The sequence below is a fragment of the Rhipicephalus sanguineus genome, chromosome 8 (assembly GCF_013339695.2).
Source record: "Rhipicephalus sanguineus isolate Rsan-2018 chromosome 8, BIME_Rsan_1.4, whole genome shotgun sequence".
NCBI classification, from domain to species: Eukaryota; Metazoa; Arthropoda; class Arachnida; order Ixodida; family Ixodidae; genus Rhipicephalus; species Rhipicephalus sanguineus.
In genome coordinates this window covers 13,552,678-13,573,207 of record NC_051183.1, presented here as the reverse complement: position 1 = coordinate 13,573,207, position 20,530 = coordinate 13,552,678, and the positions used below count along the sequence as shown (strand labels likewise).

Genomic DNA, 20,530 nt, shown 5'->3' with positions numbered 1-20,530 from the left:
CGCCATCTTTGCAATTTGAATCTCGAAGGCCATGCTTTTGTTTGCATCAATTGAAAGATTCTGTTGTTTGCGCCTCTCATGCGGCTAATATTACGGTCAAACGAGGCCAGGCTGCGTGAAAATGCACCATGGCGGCTCTCTTTGGTAGTCACTTGGTCGGCTCCGAGCGCACTTCGCGACGTATCATACGGGAACGGTCCGACAGTTACGACGTAACAGCGGGGTTCCCAATACATTGTATCCTATGGGAGCTATGCCGGGACCGGCGGAAAACGACGTAACAGCCGGGAAAACGCAGCAGTGAGGAACGTAACAGCGGGGTTCTACTGTATAAGGTCTGAGCTCAGTGTGCTGGTTATTTTTTGACGCCAGCAGTTCAATCTTCCCAGACCCTGGCCTTCTCTTCCCTGGCCTTCTTTGCTGGACCCATGACGTGCGATCACTTTTGAACCAGGATATCGGTGAAAGGTTTAACGAAAGGCCTACTTAAGGATTTTACATTAGTTTTAGCCACCCCACCCTAACCTAGTTGCACCATTGGCCTTTGTCGCGTTTTAGATATTCGTCCTGTTGCATTATTCGAAACTTCGAATGCTAGCTATTCGAAAGTCATATCAAATTGATTAGGTAGTATTCGATTTGAATTCGAAACTCGAATATTCGCACACTGCTACTATCGAATTTATACTGGGAAGAAAAAGTTCGTCAGTCACCATTCGTCCTGTCAAAACACATCTGAAAAGCCTCGGTGAATGAGGAAATGTTTGCAGTTTGCTACAGCTTGTCTGCAGTAAGGTAGAAAGTTTGCCTAGTTGAACTAGATGCATTGTCAAAATTGGCATGGTAAAGTGACAAGTGGAACAAAAGAACACAGGAGAATAACTCATTCATGCAAAACTTGCTTGATATGTGAATTGTTATGCACACAACAGGGTAGGGCAAGTGGACGATCAGTAACTGCCGGACAACACAAAACAGGTCGCGCGCAAATCTGTTTTGTGTTACGCAAATCTGCACTAAGGTGACCCTTGGTGCAGAGCAAAGTGTTATTGCCCTGGCCAAACTTAATGTTGCATTTTATGTTTATTTAGAGGTATAGGAATTCTGCTTTGATATCCCTTTTGTCTGGTATTGGTTAAAAAAAAGATCTTGAGCCTTATGGCAGAGATTGTAAGCAAGTCAAGGGAATTAACCCAGAAAATGTGTGGGTATCTGCCTTTGTAGATGGGTGAAAGGTTGACATGACTTACGATGTTATGTTTAGTAACTCTCTCATAATCTCAAAGCTGTGCTTTTGTCAGTGCTGCTTTTCAGTAAAGAACGAGCGAACTCGTCATGGCGTGAATTATTGCAATGACTTTCTGTGCAGGAAATCAAGGAAAGTGTTGAGCTTCCCTTGACGCACCCCGAATACTACGAGGAGATGGGCATTCGACCACCGAAGGGAGTCATCCTGTATGGACCTCCGGGCACGGGAAAGACTCTGCTCGCCAAGGCGGTTGCCAACCAGACTTCGGCCACTTTCCTACGTGTCGTTGGCTCCGAGCTCATCCAGAAGTACCTGGTACTGTGCTCGAGATTCCTCAAGCGTCGTGCATGCACAGATAATTGAGAGCCATTAATTGGAAAGTCGTTAGTCCGTGCTCACAACCAAACCAACGACGTCCCACTACCTGGTTCAGGAGTGAGCTCCTTCGTTGGCGAAGAAATGTAGGCCACAATTATGTTGTTATTTTTAATGAAGGCCTGTCGGGCCGCTTGTTGTAGCATCCGCACGCGTTTGCCGTGGAAGTGTTTTTCATGCCGCTCTGCTCCAGACTATGCACGTTTGTGGCGAGTAGCTTGTTGCATCAACGCTGTGATGAGCTTCCTGCAAGCGATCGACACTGCACGTTTCCATGATGTTTTAGTTAACCGCTAGAGCATCGCATGAGAAGGTGGCAATAGATGGAGGTGCAGCTCATTTGTGTTGTCACTAGTGAGAGCTCATAGTACGCTTACAACAGCACTACGCTTGCTGTGCTGTACACGCGTTTGGCGTGGTAGTGTCAGTGCAGTGAGGTTTTCTGTGCCCGCACCACACATTATAATGTGGTTGCTCATCTGGTGGCAGTCAATAGCAGTGGAGTGCACTTAGATTGTCGCCTGTTAAAAGTGTGCAATACACTTAATAGCACTATGCAACACTTGCAGAAAAGCAGATAGCTGAAGATACTTATTGTGATAGGTTTTTCTCAGTGATAAGTCATAGTGGCGGATTTGTCGATGGCCACCATCTCTCCTTCGTTCTTTTCTGATCCTTATCCCTAAAGGCATCACTGCAGTCACGTGGAAATTGGAATCATTGATTGACCTGTATCTGCAGTTACTGAAAAGAAAGAGTACTTTTTGTGACACACTGTGACATCAATGCGATGAGGGGTGCAGTTAACTTACTTGCGACCAAAAGTTATCGCGGTACGCACTAATTGATAGGCATAAGACAAGCCACTATGGGTTAAGCGGTCAGCAAAGATATTATTCTCTATGAGGCTCGGTCAGGCATTTGTCGCAACTGCATTTGAACTGCTGATACATATTAAAGGGATACTGAACAGAAAATTGGGAAAACTGACGAAAACATTGAAACTCTACTTGGAAGACGCGAATGAATGATAAACAGAGTTTTTTTTTTTACATATTTTTGAACAGTTGGCTGTATATTTCGTGGATTGTCAGCACGCAGCGGCTGCACGCGAGCGAGAGCCGTGACGTCACATTCTCCTGGGCGCATGCAGGGTGCACGTGTTCCTGTCCTCCTCTTTCCTTTCTCCACCTCTCATTTCATCCCTCTCCCCTCCTTCCACAAAGCCCTGATGCTTTACCCCAGCCGGGAACATTGTTCACTGCCGGTGCTTTTCGTAGTGGTTCTGGGAACCATGCTGGCAGCTGAGCGGGTTGAGAGACACGGGGAACGGCTGGCACTGTTGGCACGCCCATTTCAGGTGTATGTAACGTCACCAAACGTCACCTCCTCTAGTTCACGGCGCGGCAGCTGGATGCGGCAGTTTGTGAAGAACGCATTAAATTCAATATTTTCCTCTACTTTCTGCACGAAATGAAGGTTGTGTCTATCGATTTCAGCACCCAATCTTACAAATTGGCTGAAAATCTTGGTGGCAAAAATTTTGTTCAGTATCCCTTTAAAGAGATTTCACCGTAGTAATTGTTTCACTACAGTGTTGAAACGGCGTTGAATGCCCTCCAATACTCTTGACATACTGCAAGGCACGTGCTGTAATGGAATGCACTGGTCAAGCTCGAAGATGTACAGTCGAGCCCGACTATATCGAACCCGTTTATATCAAATTATCCCGTATATCGAACAATTTCTAAACACGGTAAATTTACATTGAGAATATATAGCAAAAGTTACTGTTACATCGAACGAAAATAGCAACGACATCCGATATATCAAACTCCATGTGCCTCAAAAGTGCCCCAGCAAGTTGGCTTTCCCTCGCTGTGGCGGGGAAAACTGCCGGCGCCACCCTAGAAAAAGTGGTTTAGACCCGGTTGTGCACGGGCGAACACCCCCCTGCAAGAAATGATCCTGGCCCGCTCGCAGCGCTTACAGCCAATCAGAGGCCGTCGTGCTTTCTCCGAGGTACAGAGGCGGTAGAAGTGAGCGCCATTTTTTCTTTCTTTATGCTTGTGTGCCTGCTGCTGCCTGTTTTCCTCGAGTCCTCATTCAGCGTGGTCCGTGCTGGTGGTGTTGCCTGTTGGTGCTCCGTGAACCTTCGTGTCGGCAGGGAGCTTAAGATCGACTTGCTCGGAGCTCTTTCTATGTTGAGTAGATCGTGGGCAGATGTCACGAAGGAGACGATCCAGAACTGCTTTAGGCGTGCCGGCTTCCGCATGCCTGGTGATGACACCCCAAATTCCGATGACAGCACTGAAAACACCGCAGGTGTTTCCGCCGAAGTTTGGAGCGAGCTGGCAGAGTTCCCGGGAGCTATCGACGGATCGACATTCGACGAGTTCGTCAGTGCGGACGATGATGTCGCCATCATGGGTGAGCTACAAGATGAGGACTACGTTGCAGACGTCGTGCCGACCACGAGCCAAAGCGACAACAATAAGGAAATTGACGATGGCCCATTGCCTACATCCTCTGAAGTGATAAGTGCACTTGCGTTGGTCCGGCGCTATTGCGTGAATGTGGAAGGTTGCAGCCTCAGCTGCTCCGACTCGTTGGACAACGTGGAAGCGTGTGTGCTGTCGCAGGCAGCGAAGTCGTTGACACAGAAGAAAATCCAGGACTATTTTGTTCCAAAGTAGGGCACGCAAGTAAGCCTCCATATTAATAAAGTACTTTTCTTATTATGTGCCTTTGTGTCAAAATCCTATAGCGGGCCTATATCGAATTATGCCATATATCGAACTAATAAACGTTTTTTGGCGAGTTTGATATACCCGGGTTCGACTGTAGTGCCACATCCCTTTTCTGAACAAACTTAAGTGGCTGGTGCACAGCAACGTTAATAACATCGCTGAAAAACATCGTATGAATTCTCTAAACTGTGGCAAAATCCGCACCTTGAGAAATGCACCTTCACCTCTTTTTATTAATTGTAGTAATCAATGCTTTTGGTGACACAAAACTGTCACTTGCGATGAAAAAAGTCTGTAAACAGGGGGTGGGTGCTCTAGCCGACCTTTCGACAAGTGGACTCGTCTTCTCCAAGGCTGGAACTGAACGTCGGCTCAAGCGCCCACCCCCTGTTTATGGATTTTTTCATCGCAAGATTCCATCTTCCCCATTCTGCCAGTTTTCGAAAACTGTCACTTGCAGCATTTGGTGTGAAATAAGGAAATTGTCTTGCACCACCTGGATGCCAGGACAACTCGTTCAGGCTTATGTAACCACAGATATCAACTTCACTTGCATATTTTTATTTTTCTGTGCCAAGTCAAAGTTCGGGAAACACATCACAACAAATTAGCATTATACAAGTGCAACAGTGCATTCTTCTTTGCTGCACGTGTGTAGCAGGAACCTGGTTTCACTGTTATTACGTATGCAGGGAGATGGCCCCAAGCTTGTTCGAGAGCTGTTCCGAGTCGCTGAAGAGCATGCACCATCTATTGTGTTCATCGACGAGATCGACGCCGTAGGAACAAAACGGTGCACATCTTTCTCTCGCTTGTGTTTCTTCATCATCATAACTCACAAGCTTCACTCTCAACTGATAATTCAGCAGTTAGCTAAGTTTATTCGGTCACCTGCTCAAGGAAAAATTGTGTGTGCCCATGTGTGCTAAGTGAAATGCCGAGTGCAGTGCTGTTACATTGGCTGGTGAAGTTGCGTGAGGATGGTTATTTTAGCTGAGCCGTTTGTATTTGTTTCAAAAGAATCGATTTGTAGTTGTTTGAAAGGTGCGGTCACTTTCAGTTCGTCAGCACTCCTTGCGAGTCCGTCTAAATTAACATACATTTAATCGTACCACTGGTTGTGAGATTATTATTTCGTCTATATCACCAACCGGCCATTACATACTACAGTCGTTGTCAATAGCAGAGTGCCGAAGAACGGAACTTGTCTCGTCAATATGGCTTGATGACTCATTACTATCCCCAATTGTTTCACATTATACTTGTTTTGCACATCATAAGTCCCGTCACCGGCTTCGTGGTAAACAGTAGATCGTCAACAATTGTCTGTAACATTTGAACTTGCCAAGCTTACTATGGCTGCCAAAAGGATGCTAGTTATATGCTTTTTAAAGTCTCAAGGTTCTCATTTATCAGTTTCACAACGAACTTGGTTTCTATTTGTCATTTCCTTCGCCTATCAGCGGCTAAGTCGTTGCGCTGCTAAGCTCAAGGTTCCTGGATTGATGCGCGGCCACTGTGGCCACATTTCAGAAGGGGCAAAATGAGAGTGCACCCATTTACTTAGATTTATCGTGTAATATATATAAACAGCACAACAGAGTTTGAATATGGACAGAAAGAAGAAATGGACACAGCGCTTTCAGCTAGCAGACTTTCATCGTAGAGCAAGTAGCGCAAAAATTACGGGGACACAAGAAAGCAACATAAACACGAGACAAGCGCTATCTCGTGTTTGTGTCCCCGTAATTTTTGCGCTACTTGCTCTACGATGAATTCTTACAAACTCGCCCAGATTTCCGTTCTCGTTAGCAGACTTTCTTTGTGAAGCAAAGTTGCGTGTTTTGGTTGCTGACAAGGAAGGTGATGATAAGGTAGGCGCCACGTTGGCAAAACATTTCAAGTGTGTCGATGTAAAAAGTGGGCAACTGAAGGAACAGGTGCGTTTCTTGTTACTAAAGTTTAATCTGGAACGCTTAGCTCTAGATTAAACTGGAGCGCTTAGTGTAAAGAAGGCAAAAATGCGAGAACTGTCAGTTTTCTTTTCAGTAAAGACACACAAGGTTAGGATGCCACGTAGAACGATTGTCTCTGAAAAAGACACTTGGCAGATAAATATTTCACGCTAAATTCAGAGAAATTTGGAGCGTTTGAAAAATGTGGATCTGCTAAGAATTTTTAACTCGGAATCTCTAATCACATGTCTAAAAGAACAGCCGTCGCTGTACCGCTATGTGCTAAGCATAGACGTAAAAGATTTACTATTCTATGCCCCAACATGCAGTGTTAAAATGCATCAAGCTTTGCATAACAGACGGTAACGACGAGTTGCTGTTTCAGAGCCAGTGCGGCGTCTTTGTTAAGTCTTTTCTAGAGCTTATGTAGGCGTGCCTGGATTCAACCGTTCTGTCTTGGGAGAGAAATATCTTTGTTCAAAAATCTGGCATCAGCATAGGGTCATGTGTGGTACCTGTAATCAGCAATATCTTTCTTGATTTTGTAGACAGGCGGTTGCATAACCACTTGTATGGGTTAGCGTCACATGTTTTTCGATGCATCAATGATTTTTGGGTTCTACTGGATACTAACTTTCGCACTGTACTCGTTAACATTATGAAGGTTTTTAATGAATATGGAATGGGTCTTAATTTTATTATGTAGCTGCCCAAAAATGATGAGCTGAAGTTCCTCGATCTAAGACTAGCTTTCGTCAAGGATCATGTTTGTTGGCAATACCAACCAAGATCCATCAAGCCAATCCTAAGCTATAATTCAAGCCGCTAAAAAATTGTAAAGAGAGGCATCGCATCTACTGTGCTGGGTTCCGTTCTACAAAAGTCATGCAAGCATCTCATGACGCGTGCTTTTGGTACACAGGTTGCTCGCCTTGCAAATTCTGGCTTTTCGAGTCACGTGATTTGCTCTGTCTCAGAAAAACTGATGTCTTATATTAAGAACCGAAGTCACTGTGACTCCGACGCCCCAGAAAATAGCAGGAAAAAAAGGCATGCAGTCATTCCATACCTACACCAAACTGCACATGGCTTGAAAAACATTGGTTCACGGTACAACGTAGTCGTGCTGTTTTCAGCACATAATAAAGTGGGCAAGGTGTGTGCTTTGGTTGATAGAGCGTTGTGTTAAAGCCAGGAAAAGGCAGCAAGTGTGTAGCCAGTCATGTACACAATTATGTACCTTGTGCTACTGGCATGGTTTACGCGATTTCACTCGTGGTAGTGAATACGTAGGCCAGACAGGACATTGCCTAAACATACGCCTGCGTGAGCATGCGTTGACTCTTTCGGGTGCTGCTGTCACGGCACATTTGGCAGTTCATTGCCAAAGTTCTATTTCTTCATTTCTTCTTTCTGTCCGTATTCTAACTCTGTTGCGCTGTTATATATTTCACGATAAACAGCCACCAACTAGCCCAACTCGCGATTTTATTTAGATATAGATGAACGTTAAAGCAACATAGGGGTTCAAAATTAATCCGCTGTCCCACACTATGCTTTTCCTTGTAATCACATTGTGTTTTTGACAGCTCGTGGCGGCACACATCAAAAACAAGGACGAAACGGACACATAAAGATAACATAGTTATAAGTGCAAACGCATAGAAAAAATTGAGTGCTTATGTATATGTCTATGTCCATCTTTGTGTCTATTTTGCCCTTGTTTTTGACGCGCTCTGCCATAAACTGTGATGAACAAACTAGCCCACCAGTATGTCTTAAAGGCCAACTCCGGCGATTTTTCGAGGTCGATGGATCTCAGTGAAATTCGCTGGGAACGTTCCTTTGCACGTTTCCGTCATTTATGCCAAATTACAGGATTGAGACATGCGCAGATTGTTTGCAAATTAATTTTAAAGATTGTCTGCAAACACCCTCCTGGCTTCCCACAATTATTGGCAACATTGCGTCTGTGACGTCTGTGTTGGCAAGGCAGCGAAAGTGACGCAGCCGAGGGCACCGCTAACTTCGGCGCTTAGGCCGCTACAGCGAGCGTCTGCTGTGCACACGGCGACAGACAGCGTTGGTTTGGCCGGCGCTTCGCTGGTCGTCCCGGCTGTCACAGTTTTCATACTCCGCGCCGGCGTGACCGGCATGCCTTGCACGACTTCCGGTTCGTTCGTAACAACGTCTACGTCATACGTAGACAGTACACTCGGTTTGGTTTCGGTTTCGGTGTTGCGCTTTTTTGCTTATTTAAAATTATTCTCCAATTTGCCAAGTATTTCTGCTATCGGGCCCGTAACAGGAGCGTCTCAGGAACATAAAAGCACCATTACTTTGACATGGCCAAAAAATCGCCGTAGTTGGCCTTTAAGGGTTCCTAGCACATAAAAGCATAGGGTGCAGTTTAAGTTTTTTTTTTTTTTTTCTCCAGGTATGACTCCAACTCTGGTGGTGAGCGAGAGATCCAGCGGACCATGCTGGAGCTGTTGAACCAGTTGGACGGCTTCGACTCGCGGGGTGACGTGAAGGTAGTCATGGCAACCAACCGCATTGAGACCCTCGACCCGGCCCTGATTCGGCCCGGTCGCATTGACCGGAAGATCGAGTTCCCCTTGCCGGACGAGCGGACGCGGCGGCGCATCTTCCAGATCCACACGGCGCGCATGACACTGGCCGGCGACGTCAACTGTGACGATCTGGTGGCCGCCAAGGACGACCTGTCTGGTGCAGACATCAAGGTCAGTGGAAACTTGGTTTAGCAGAACTTGCTGTGAGCTGGTTGGTAAGTCATCATGGTGAAGCATATCGGGTGCAAATTAGCACATACAGTGGAACTTCGATTATACGACTTTCAGGGGACCGCGCAAAATCGTCGTATAATCCGGGCGTCATGTACAGTAAAAGCTCGTTAATTCAACTCTCGTTAATTCGGAAAATCGGTTAATTCGGACACGTCATCTGGTCCCTGTAAATATGCGCATCACTCTATGAGACTGGGCGCTCGTTATTTCGGACAGATTTGACCGCAAATCGGATAATTCGGCGACTTTCGGGCCGCTGGCGAGGCTCGAAAACGAAAAAAGAACAATTCGGAACAAAAGTGAAGCTCAAACGCAGCATCACCATGGACATCAATTATCGACTTGGCTTGGATTGAGACTGGTTGAACGCCTTTTTTTCGCGTGTGGGTTTGTTGCTTTGTTCCCGTTGGTGTGCTGCATCGTTGATCGCCGATTTATCGAGGAAAGTTTCAGTACGGCTCCTTTAGCTTGATCGTTGCTGGTGCTTTTGTGCCGACTTCTCGTGCGACCGCACTCTCCGCCGATGGCAACGCCGGCGAAGCGGCCCAAGTACGAGGCCAAGGACTTCACCACCAAAGTAGAAATTTTGCGTGCTCTGAATAACGGGCTCTCCCGACAAGAAGTGATGAAGAGTGATGAAAGGGGATCCTTCAATCGGCGGCAAGAAGCAAGGAACGAGTAACCGTACTTTTATCCCTCAACGTGACGGGAAGAGAGCGCTTGCCGCTTCTTGTTATCGGAAAGGTTCAAAAGCCACGCTGCTTTAAGAACAACAACAATCTTCCCGTGGATTACCGTGCCAACCGAAAAGCGTGGATGACGGGTGAAACTTTTGCGGTACTGCAGACATCATGCGAGCTGCTGAGCACCTTGAAGGGCTCAGAAAAATTGTGTCTGCGCGAATTTCTGCTCGAAAACACAAGCATCCGCGATTACTTTGTTAAGTAAAGGTATGTTGAAAAAACTCGCGCATTTATTGTGTTTATTTCGACCATTCGATAATTCGGACATTCGGTTAATTCGGACATTTTTTCCAGTCCCTAGAAATCCGAATTAACGAGCTTTTACTGTAATCGAAAACCCGAGAATATAGGCAGTGACGGTCATTGTTGCCCCACAACAGCGGGCACATAATGCCTAAGAAAGTCCGCGGCACAAACCTACGCTGCTCCGAGGAACGTAGATTAAATTAATTGAAAAAATGACAACCACGCATTTTATTGGAGGTGTGAACGAACCTTTATTTCTCACCTTTTAAAAAAATCTGTGATTTTCTTCTGAGAGTTTGCCCAGCCACGACGCATCAGCTTTCTTTCGATAGCTGCAACATCTGGCAGCAAGTCGCTGATCTCGTCGCGTGCGCAAGCAAACCGCCAAATGTGGTTGACGTAGCACGACACGTCCGCGTAAGTCGGAACGGACGCGCTAGCCTCTGCAGTGTCGTCCATCTCTTCCTCGTCGGAAGTTCCCGCAGTGTCGGGACGCACAGTTTTGATAATGTCATCCAGCGACACTTCACTGCACACTGCAACGTCGTCGTCGGCACCATATAGTCCGCGAAAGATCCAGGCAGCTCCAGGCTGCCAAACTCTGGTTCGTCATCAACAGGCACTGCAGCTTCACTGGTAGAACAAGCACCGCTTCTATTAAAGCCGCACAACAGGCACTGCAGCTTCACTGGTAGAACAAGCACCACTTCTATTAAAAGGAGTTGGCGATGGTTTCTGGCGTGACTGCGTCCCATGCACTAGCAATGTAGTGCATTGCATCAAGCACAGAAAGCTTCTTATTCAACTGCTTGCGTTCCATGCCCGCCAGCCGACGCTGCACCAGAAACTTCCGATATTTCTGTTTCATGCACTTGATGACGCCAGCGTCAAGTGGCTGCAGCTGGCTAGTGCAATTGGGGGGCAGAAATACAACTTTCACATTTCTCAAATGCGACATATCTGATGGATGGCATGGCGCATTGTCAAGCAGAAGAAGAATCTTTCTGTTCTTAGCCCCCATTTTGGAGTCCAGCTGCTGCAGATATGTAGAAAACATAGCAGCTGTCATCCAGGCTTTCCGGTTGAACGTGTACGGGCACGGCAGCCTTTTCAAATTCTTGAAGCATCGCAGCTTCTCAAACTTGCCGATCACGAGGGCAGGAAGCTTTTCAGAGCCGTCTTCATTAGCGCAAAGCAATACGGTAAGACGCTCTTTGCTTCGCTTACCCCCGTGACAGCTCTCTCCTTTGAATGCCAATGTCTGTTCTGGCTGCATATTATAAAATAATCCAGTTTCGTCCGCGTTGAACACGTCGGACGGCTTGTATTCCCGTATCAATTCCGGCAGCAATGCAGTCCACTTTTCTACAGTGTCGGAGCTGACTGACGCGCTCTCTCCACAGCAGCGGCTGTACACAACTCCACTGTGTTTTTTAAAGCGATCCAACCAGCCATTGGAGGCTTTAAAGTCGTCAATGCCGCAGCGCAATGCAACTGTCTCAGCCTTCTCCTTCAAAATTGCACCATCCACGGCAATTCCTGAACTGCGGGCCTGACGCAACCACTCAACGAGGGCCTTCTCCATGGCAGCATATTTGGCATCTTTCGCGGCCTTCCTGTTCAGTCCGAACTTTGCCGCATTTAGTAGGATGCTGTCCTTCTTCGCGAGGATCGTTTCCAGCGACGACTCGGGAATGTTCGGGTCGCGGGCAATGCTGGCCTTTGTTGCTCCGTTCCGCGTCTCCGCCTCTTCGATTATGTGAAGCTTTTCTTCGAGCGTCAGAGGTTTTCGGTTCCGCGACATTGCGAGACGCAGCACTCGCAACCAAGATTTCGAAAGCTTCCTCGCACACCAATGTCCGAACACAATTTTGCACGTGGACACAGCAGCTGCGGCGCAGCACAACCAACCGATGAGGCAAACACGTGAAGGAATGGCTGAATGGCAGCACGGCAGTAGGCCTATTCAATTTGCAAGCTTCGACCAATCGCGAGCGGCTGAAACGCCCGAGCCCTCTGGTAGCTAGACAGCGGCGAGTTCCGGTTCCCGCGGCTGTCGCAAACATTGGCTCAACAATCGCCGTTCAACACGTCCGGTATAACGACACGAAATCTAGTGAAAATTATCGCATACTAGAAAGCGAGCTCAAAATTATCTGCCATGTTATCTGCTCACAACGGTCACTACAAAACCACCCAAAAGAAGAGAGAGAAAAAAAAAAGGCGACAACGGAAGTGCGCAGTGCAATGCGACAAAACGAATGCGCTCCGGCTGGCTCCGGCCAACGTTGGCTCTGGCTAGCTATGGCCGACCGCGTGTCGAAAAAAATTGAAGAGGCCCTGTGGTGCCAGCGCGGATACAAACTCGGTTCCTCGGTTTCCCGACTTTTTTCGCCCGGCCGCAGTGTGTTTGTGTGCCAGCCCGCGTCATCGTAGGTCTTTTTTTTTTCTCGGACAGTCCAGCGAAGCGTCGTACGAGGCGGGGCCGGCGTAAAATTGCGTCGTACAATTGAGGTTTTTAATACATTATTTCTATGGGGGTTTTGCCGGGACCAAGCCAATTCGTCGTAAAACGCGGGTCGTCGCAGGACCGGGGGACGTATAATCGAAGTTCCACTGTACAGTCAACTGCCGATTTTTCGGACTCCCTAGGGACCGCGAAATCGTCCGAAAAATCGGGCAGTCCGGAAAATTGCATTCATGCTTTTCTGTTTAGCTGAAGCGGTCAAATCGCCCCAGCCACGTCCGAAATAGCTTTAATGCCTCCCAGTACAATTATCAGGCATTTTGGCGCGCCCAGGCTCTCGCAAATACATTCGGTACCTGCCGTGAACTCCGCTTAACTACGTACGTGCCAACCGCCACTTTTGCATCTCATGATGAGCGCCGCTGATAACAGCAAAGCGCGGAATAGATTACGGCTATCTCGCGTGAAGCGTTTGTGAGGGATGACGCGGAACACAAACACTGTGGCGGAAGAGCGGACGACTCGTCTGGCGTTCTCCGATGCGTGTGCGCATGTAAACGATGCGCACACACATCGCCGAATCGCCGCCGATACGCAGCATTTGCTGCCGTGTCAAGCCGATCGTTTCTAGTTGTGTGCAGCACATCGCCAACTAAGCTGGCGCCATCACGTTACTGTTGCTGTATCGTACGCACGCATTTATCGTGAAAGGGTTCGTGATGCGCACTTAGTTCCTGACCGCACACGGGCGCGGCAATGGCGAGCTGGTTTTGTCCGCGAAGGCAACACGTCTATGCGGCGCACTTAGCGGTCTTGCACAAAGACGCAGCAGGAATGGCGGCGCGGCGCATTTGGGTTCTCGCCTATTAAATGCGTGCAGTACGCATGCAACTGCGCTAGGTCATGTGCACTACCGAGCAGTTAACTGAAGGTGCTTATCGTAAGGGTTGTCAGCGATTAAGCCGTACTGGCGCGTTTGCCAGCTGCCGCCATCACGCCTCCGTGCATTTCCGCTGCTTATCCGTAACATAGCCGCACGGCGCTGCGATAGCGGCCCCTTTGAATTTCTGAATGACATAATGCAGCGCTAAAAACACACACACCACAAAGTAAGGAACACAAACCGACGGGACAGGCGCTACTCACAACTTTAATGAAGACTACAAGATTGTGGCACATATATACACATCCCAATGCGCAAACGCAACGTCACAAACCATAGGAGGCGTATCATATCAAAGATTTGAAAAAATTGTGTTCCGCATTGTACAGGAAGACAGACGTCTGACTGACGCAATCATCATTCTTCTCTTTGATGTAGAAAGCCTCGAGAAGTTCACACGCCGTTTTATCATGGCTTCTGCCCAGAATCCTCACGTCATTAAATCTTGGCACACAAGAGCAGGTCTTACAATGCGCCGAAAGGTGCGCAGTGAAATCCTTCTTTAGATTGTTTGCGTGTTCCCTTATGCGGTCATTAACACATCTGCCCGTTTGTCCCACATAGGACTTCCCACAAGTTAGTGGTATTTCATATACCACCCCCGTCGCACACCGAGTGTATGGGGTGGCATGCTTGACTTGGCAGCCCGTCTTTGAGGCGCCCATGATGCTTTGAGGCGCCCATAAAATACCACTAACTTGTGGGAAGTCCTATGTGGGACAAACGGGCAGATGTGTTAATGACCGCATAAGGGAACACGCAAACAATCTAAAGAAGGATTTCACTGCGCCCCTTTCGGCACATTGTAAGACCTGCTCTTGTGTGCCAAGATTTAATGATATGAGGATTCTGGGCAGAAGCCATGATAAAATGGCGCGTGAACTTCTCGAGGCTTTCTACATCAAAGAGAAGAATGATGATTGCGTCAGTCAGACGTCTGTCTTCCTGTACAATGCGGAACACAATTTTTTCAAATCTTTGATATGATACGCCTCCTATGGTTTGTGACGTTGCGTTTGCGCATTGGGATGTGTATATATGTGCCACAATCTTGTAGTCTTCATTAAAGTTGTGAGTAGCGCCTGTCCCGTCGGTTTGTGTTCCTTACTTTGTGGTGTGTGTGTTTTTAGCGCTGCATTATGTCATTCAGCAAGCACCAACTCATCCAACAACACGTTCTTTTGAATTTCTGGTCTGCTTCACCCCATAACGCTTCGGCATTGCGGCAGAGCTGACTTTCGGACTCTGGTACTGTCTCAAACAGATCGACTCACGAAAGCGCTGGTTCGAACCTACGAGATAGTAGACGCGGCAGAGGTGGGGGCTTCAAATAATGCCTTTCGGACCTGCAATTTGGGCAGAAAGTCCGAAAAATCTGACGCGGAATAGCTTCAGCGTCCGAAATTTCGGACGTTCTAATACATTGAAGTCTATGGGGCTGGTGATGGTGCCGAGAAAGCGTCCGAATTTTCGAGCATGTCCGGAAAATCGGGCGTGCGAAAAATCGGCAGTTGTCTGTACTAGTCACATGAGCATCCACACATACATGCTCAAAACCACTATCAACCCCCCCGCCCCTAAACAGTGCTCACTACCAACAGTATGCACTTATAAAGAATGTGCAATCTATGCAAGTCCTTGCATAGATTGAACATCAGTGCGAAGCAGTGCATAAGTAATGCTCTGCTAGAACTGTCTCTTTATACTCATGTCAAATGTGTTCTGTGTATGCAGGCCATCTGCACTGAGGCCGGGCTCATGGCTCTACGGGAGAGGCGCATGAAAGTGACCAGCGATGACTTCCGAAAGTCCAAAGAGAACGTCCTGTACCGCAAGAAGGAAGGAAGCCCAGAGGGTCTATACCTCTGACTTCATCAGAAGATTGACAGCTGCATTGAAGGTGTAGCTAATAAAATGTATCTTGCTTGCCTTCATATCTGTGAGTGTTTTTCTAAATTAAAACTTCTATACAGTAGACTCTCGTTAAGCAGAACCTAAAGGGACCAAGAAAATACATGTTCCATTCAACGGGAGTTCCATTCACTCTGAGAGATGAACAGGGTTGCAGTATCCAGGTACGAAGCCAATCATAATAGAGGCAGTTGTTCCATTCAAGAAATTCCTGTTTACTGAGAGTCTGTAGTATAATATTTTTCACAGGACTGCGAAAAGAAACGCAGTAGCCAGGAGACTATACATTCGTATCTTGATATAAGGAACACAGATGTAATGAATTATCAGTTATAACAAAGTAGATGAATAGTTTTTTCATAGATACAGTGGTACAAATATATGCGTCTAACAAATTTTTGGATATTAACAAAGTTATTGTACTAGTTTCAGATGCGCTTCTTTATGATGAGGTTTGAGTATGGTTAAAATTGAAAGGAAGTTCTACCAAATCATAAGACAGTTGCATTGCACACAGCTCAGAAGAACATATTCATTAGTTTATGGCTTAAAAACATCATTGATTGCAGTGTGGCATTTATTTCACACCTCTGTCAGAACTAGACCCTTGAGCGCTTGGATAGCCTTGTGGCAGTCCACATCACCAAGCTCATCGACGAACCTCTTCTACATATCCATTGCAGCGACATTTCGCAACCTATCGGGCAGGAACGTTGTGGGGAACAACGTGTGAAAAAGTGGTTCAATACATAGGTGCCTGTAGATTCTCTTCTGGAACAAGACACTAGGAACGTTATGCAAGGTTGGTGAGACGTCTCTGTAGATAGCTACAACTGCAGAAGTCTGCAGCATCTCCTCCTCAAAGGCGGATGCACACCAGCCTGCAACGACTGACGCCGTGAGTCGCACGGCCCGTGGCCTCGCCTTTGGTGAACATTACTGAGTGCATGAGCGTGATTATTTCTTTAGTCGCAGAGGCTGCCACGCTATATCATCTGGGCAGGGCCTCTCCGGACTTAAGTTGTACCCAACTATCGTAAAGAATTTTTGTTGGATAATCGCTTGAATCATGACGTCAAATATTCCATCTGACTTTTTGTACTTCATTGAACTGCAAGGGCAAGGGAGAATGTTGAATGGCCTCATAGCCAGTTGGCAAGGTTAGCCTAGCACAGAGAACCAACCATGGCCTACGATAACAGACATATTGCACGACTGGCCATTCGTGCTAAGTAAGTCATCGGGTGTAGAACACTATATATTCTGAAACATTAACAGAAGAAGTCCAGCAACTATTTGTTCTCAAACACTTGCTGGGCATCATCAGTATACTAATAGCTCATTATTTATTTGAGTTGAGTTGAATAAACTTTATTTGCCCAACGGTTGATATTGTGCCCGGGGCTAGGCTGCCAGGGATCCGCCATTCGAGGAACATCTTTCGAGGTCCTCAGCGACGGCCCTGGCCCGCTGGACGGCCCACTCCTGGTCTTCGGGGGCCTCGCTTGAAATAGGATAACTGTTAGCATCAAACAAGCCCCGCCAGTGCATTTGATCTCATTACCAAGGCACTAAGTTGAGCAAGTTACCTCCTTTTGATGCTATTGTAGCCTTCAGGCAGGGCAGGTAACGTCATTTTGGGTGTATTTCCTGGTTTGTAAAGGCGCGCCAAGTTTGACAAATGATGATGATGGCGGGGGTTCTTTCTCTAGTAAGGTGAGCTCTAGCTGTGCGTTTTACTAGCGTCATGCGGGGATCGCAACAGTGCGAGTAAGTGAGAACTGAAAGTAAGGTTCTGCATCTGTCGAGGCGCGCACCCGAAGCATTTCCAGATCTGAGGATGTTGCACAATTGTGGTGATGAATGCAGTCGAAACAGAATCTGGCGCATCGCCATTGGGGATACCGGCATGCCGCCTTCCTTGAACCCCGGCCGATGTGCAACGATCGAATCTGCACCAGATCACACCGATCACCGATAACATCGCTACGAAATGTTACATTTTCGGAGCTCCGGCACACACTGACCTGCGCCAGTAAGCAAAATTGGTTTACTGCGCATTACGATCGAAGACTGCACCGTGATTTAGTGGTACAGTCTACGACTGAGGATCATGGTGCGCGCTGCCCGCGCCTGATCTCATTTTGATTTTCCCCTTTGCAGGGAGGCTGATTTTGGATAGTTGATGATACACCATCTCTGCAGCGCTGCACAATCTCTACAGCAGTCTGCGTCGGTTTCCTCCCTTCTATCCCCTCCTGTCGTTTGCGCTGTTAAGCACTTTTTATCGGTCTGAGTCCTTCTTCGTCGTGCAGACGGGCAGCAGATATATGTAGAACTAGATCGCAAAATGCGTTTGCTTGAGGCGTATTCCGGTGTTTGGGGGCTCCGGAAAAGCTCGACAAATGCATCGAGTCACACGTGCTCGATCGAAGTGATGAGAAGTCGCTGGAAGCCACTTGTCTTGGTCGAGGTGAAGCAAAGTCCATCTTCGCCCGAATTTTTTTCTTGTTGTCATACGTGCACGAATGTATTTACGGAGATGCTGGCGGTTGTGAAGAACTCCGCTGACCTAGCCGAACTCATTAAAAACCCCGGTCGCATCCTCGGGCCGTATCTGACAAACCCATATTACTATATATATACATATATATATATATATATATATATATATATACACAGCTACCTCGATACGGATACTGAACACTGTCCTGCTGGCACACATTGGTGGTTGTTTTTATTCGCATCCCAGGCTCCTTTGTAAGTGGACCACAGAGTTGATGACGCCATCTTTGATGCGCAGAACGGCAAAATAAATTAAAATATTAAAAAAATATTGGCGCACCTGGCTCATTCTTAAATAAAACGTATTCATATATTAAAAATATCTGGAATAAAGATGCACGTTGCGAGCATTGAGCGTCCCTTATTTTTTTTTTTTTTTCTAGCAACACGTGACGGTCGCTGCAGTTTGTGTTCCCCATATTTGTCGCCGGCCGTTAGCACGATCTCCACCAGCGTGTCAGTCTATGTGACGTCCTCCACAGCGATAAGATCGCAGTGATCTATCTCTCGTGCAGTCAGTCTACTAGTCTATCTTAGCATTTCGCTGTCGTATGCGTTGATATTTAATTCGTGCGTGTTTAAACTTGTGTATCCACGCATTTCCAGGCCGCATATTTGAAAGTCGCCGTTTTCTCGGAAGTTGTCTCGTCGACGGAGGTAAGTATATAATTGCGCTTCTATCACTATGAATAAGAGAGATTGACCTTAATTATTAAAATATTTTTTTTTCTTAATCTCGCGTTAGCACGTGCGCTGGTTGACTTCTCTCTCCTCTGCTGTCTTTTTTAACTTAGAAAGTTTTCACTGCAGTTGCGGTCCGACAGTGCAGGCATAGGCCTACACGCAAAACTGTTTTGTGTGTGCATGCGGGCGCGCTCTTTTGTGTCCCGAGCAGTTTTCAGCATTTATGCGATTATGCACAGCTAACTTCTGTCGTACGTTCTGCAAATGAAATAATATAGCGATTATGTGCCGCTGTTACTTAAAAACTATACGCTGCAGACACGGCAAAGTAACAATGGATAAACATCGGCGCAGTGAACAATCTCTTCCTTCGTCTTGTGTCGGTTGGGCTGTTTTTCAAGTAATACGCAGAACCAACGACTCGCCCAATCTGACATTCTTCAGTTCATCCGCACATAACTTCAGTTCATGCGCGCATACCGGAATCGTACTGTAGAGACGGCCATAATGGCGCCCGCAACTATAGGCCTAAAGCGCGAGACACTTAAGATTTCGCGGTACTTTCGTGGTGCAGATTTAGAAAAAAAAAAAGCAAGATTTTTGAACAAGATGTTCCGTTGTGTGGTACGATTTTTGTCCTACGATTGGTCCGATAGCACAGTCATGTAGCCGCAGCCAATGGCAGCGCAGCGCGGGAAAGCGTGATGTCACCCCCCTGGAGGCGCCTATAAGTCCCTAGATTTTTAAAAGGGAAAAATCTAGGGACACCGGTTGGTCCGGTCCTCACCGCTTTTACGGTTTACCCTCGACCATGGCGCTTTGACTTTGCTTCTGGCGCAAAATAACGCCTAATTAAATCAACTGACGTTTAAAGCACGCCGTTCTCCAAAGCAGAGCTCGCTGCCAAACCACTCGAGAGATCGGTAGCCGCCATGTCAGCGCATTTCTGAGGTAAACAGCGACGCGTTCATCCTTTACTTTTCACGTCGATGGCATTGAGAAAACCAGTTGCTCGTGTAAACGCAGGGACAGGGGAATATAAATCTTAACCGTGTTGGCAAAAATGAGCTCTCGATGACGAGTCCGCGTTTGATCGCCAACGGCGTTCACATTGTTAGGCTTATCAGGCCTATCGCTCGGTGTCGCGGGTCACGGCAGGCCGCTGTGATGTGCGTGTCGCTCGCGAATGCATAGTTTGATTGGGCTGTTTTTCAAGTAAAGGGCGAGACAGATCGTACGATTTTCCATCCGATGCGACGTCCGACGCGGCGGTGAACTTTCCCGATCTGACATTGTCGAGGCGGCCGCAATGGCGCCCACAACTGTAGGCCTAAAAGCGTACGAATTTTGCTCCTCCCGCGAAGCATGGCGGTGCAAAGTCGTTTACATCGCATACGCTCACCCTGAGCCGTCCCCTATTTCTCCCGATGACAAAATGGTGGTAAAACGTTATTTATTTTATTTTTCTTCTTTTCCCGGTCACAAAATTTCATGTCCCGATTTTCGCGCGCCTCTGTACGACTGTTCCTACGTTCAAGAAAGTAGTCCCGTGCATGTGCCCATTTCGCCTCGCGTTTGAGATATTTACGAGGCTGCAGTCACAAAAAAAGGTAAATTTTTGCGACAATTTACTGCTGCTGAGAAGGAAACAAACCAGAGATCCTCAAAAGGTAGCCGTTAGCGTCATGACTTCAGACAGTGTAGTGTGGCTCCGCGAGCGAGTTCCTGCTCCTTTATCGGCAACAGTAACTTTTTAACTTCTCACTCGCTCCGTTACTGAACAACATTAAAACTCTGCACCTTTGTCATATGGTTTAATGCCACCTCCTTGCCTG

General features: G+C 47.1%; 1 protein-coding gene across 1 annotated transcript in view; it reads left to right on the top strand.

Annotated features, from left to right (window-relative positions):
- LOC119401403 (26S proteasome regulatory subunit 4) overlaps positions 1-15,456 on the top strand; it is a 32,462-nt gene extending 17,006 nt beyond the window's left edge. Inside the window, exons 7-10 of the mRNA XM_037668180.2 lie at positions 1,370-1,564; positions 5,067-5,167; positions 8,767-9,073; positions 15,270-15,456. Of these exons, the coding sequence (XP_037524108.1) occupies positions 1,370-1,564; positions 5,067-5,167; positions 8,767-9,073; positions 15,270-15,404 (738 nt within the window). The 3' untranslated portion in view covers positions 15,405-15,456. The remainder of the gene's footprint in view (positions 1-1,369; positions 1,565-5,066; positions 5,168-8,766; positions 9,074-15,269) is intronic.
- The last annotated feature ends 5,074 nt before the right edge of the window (positions 15,457-20,530 follow it).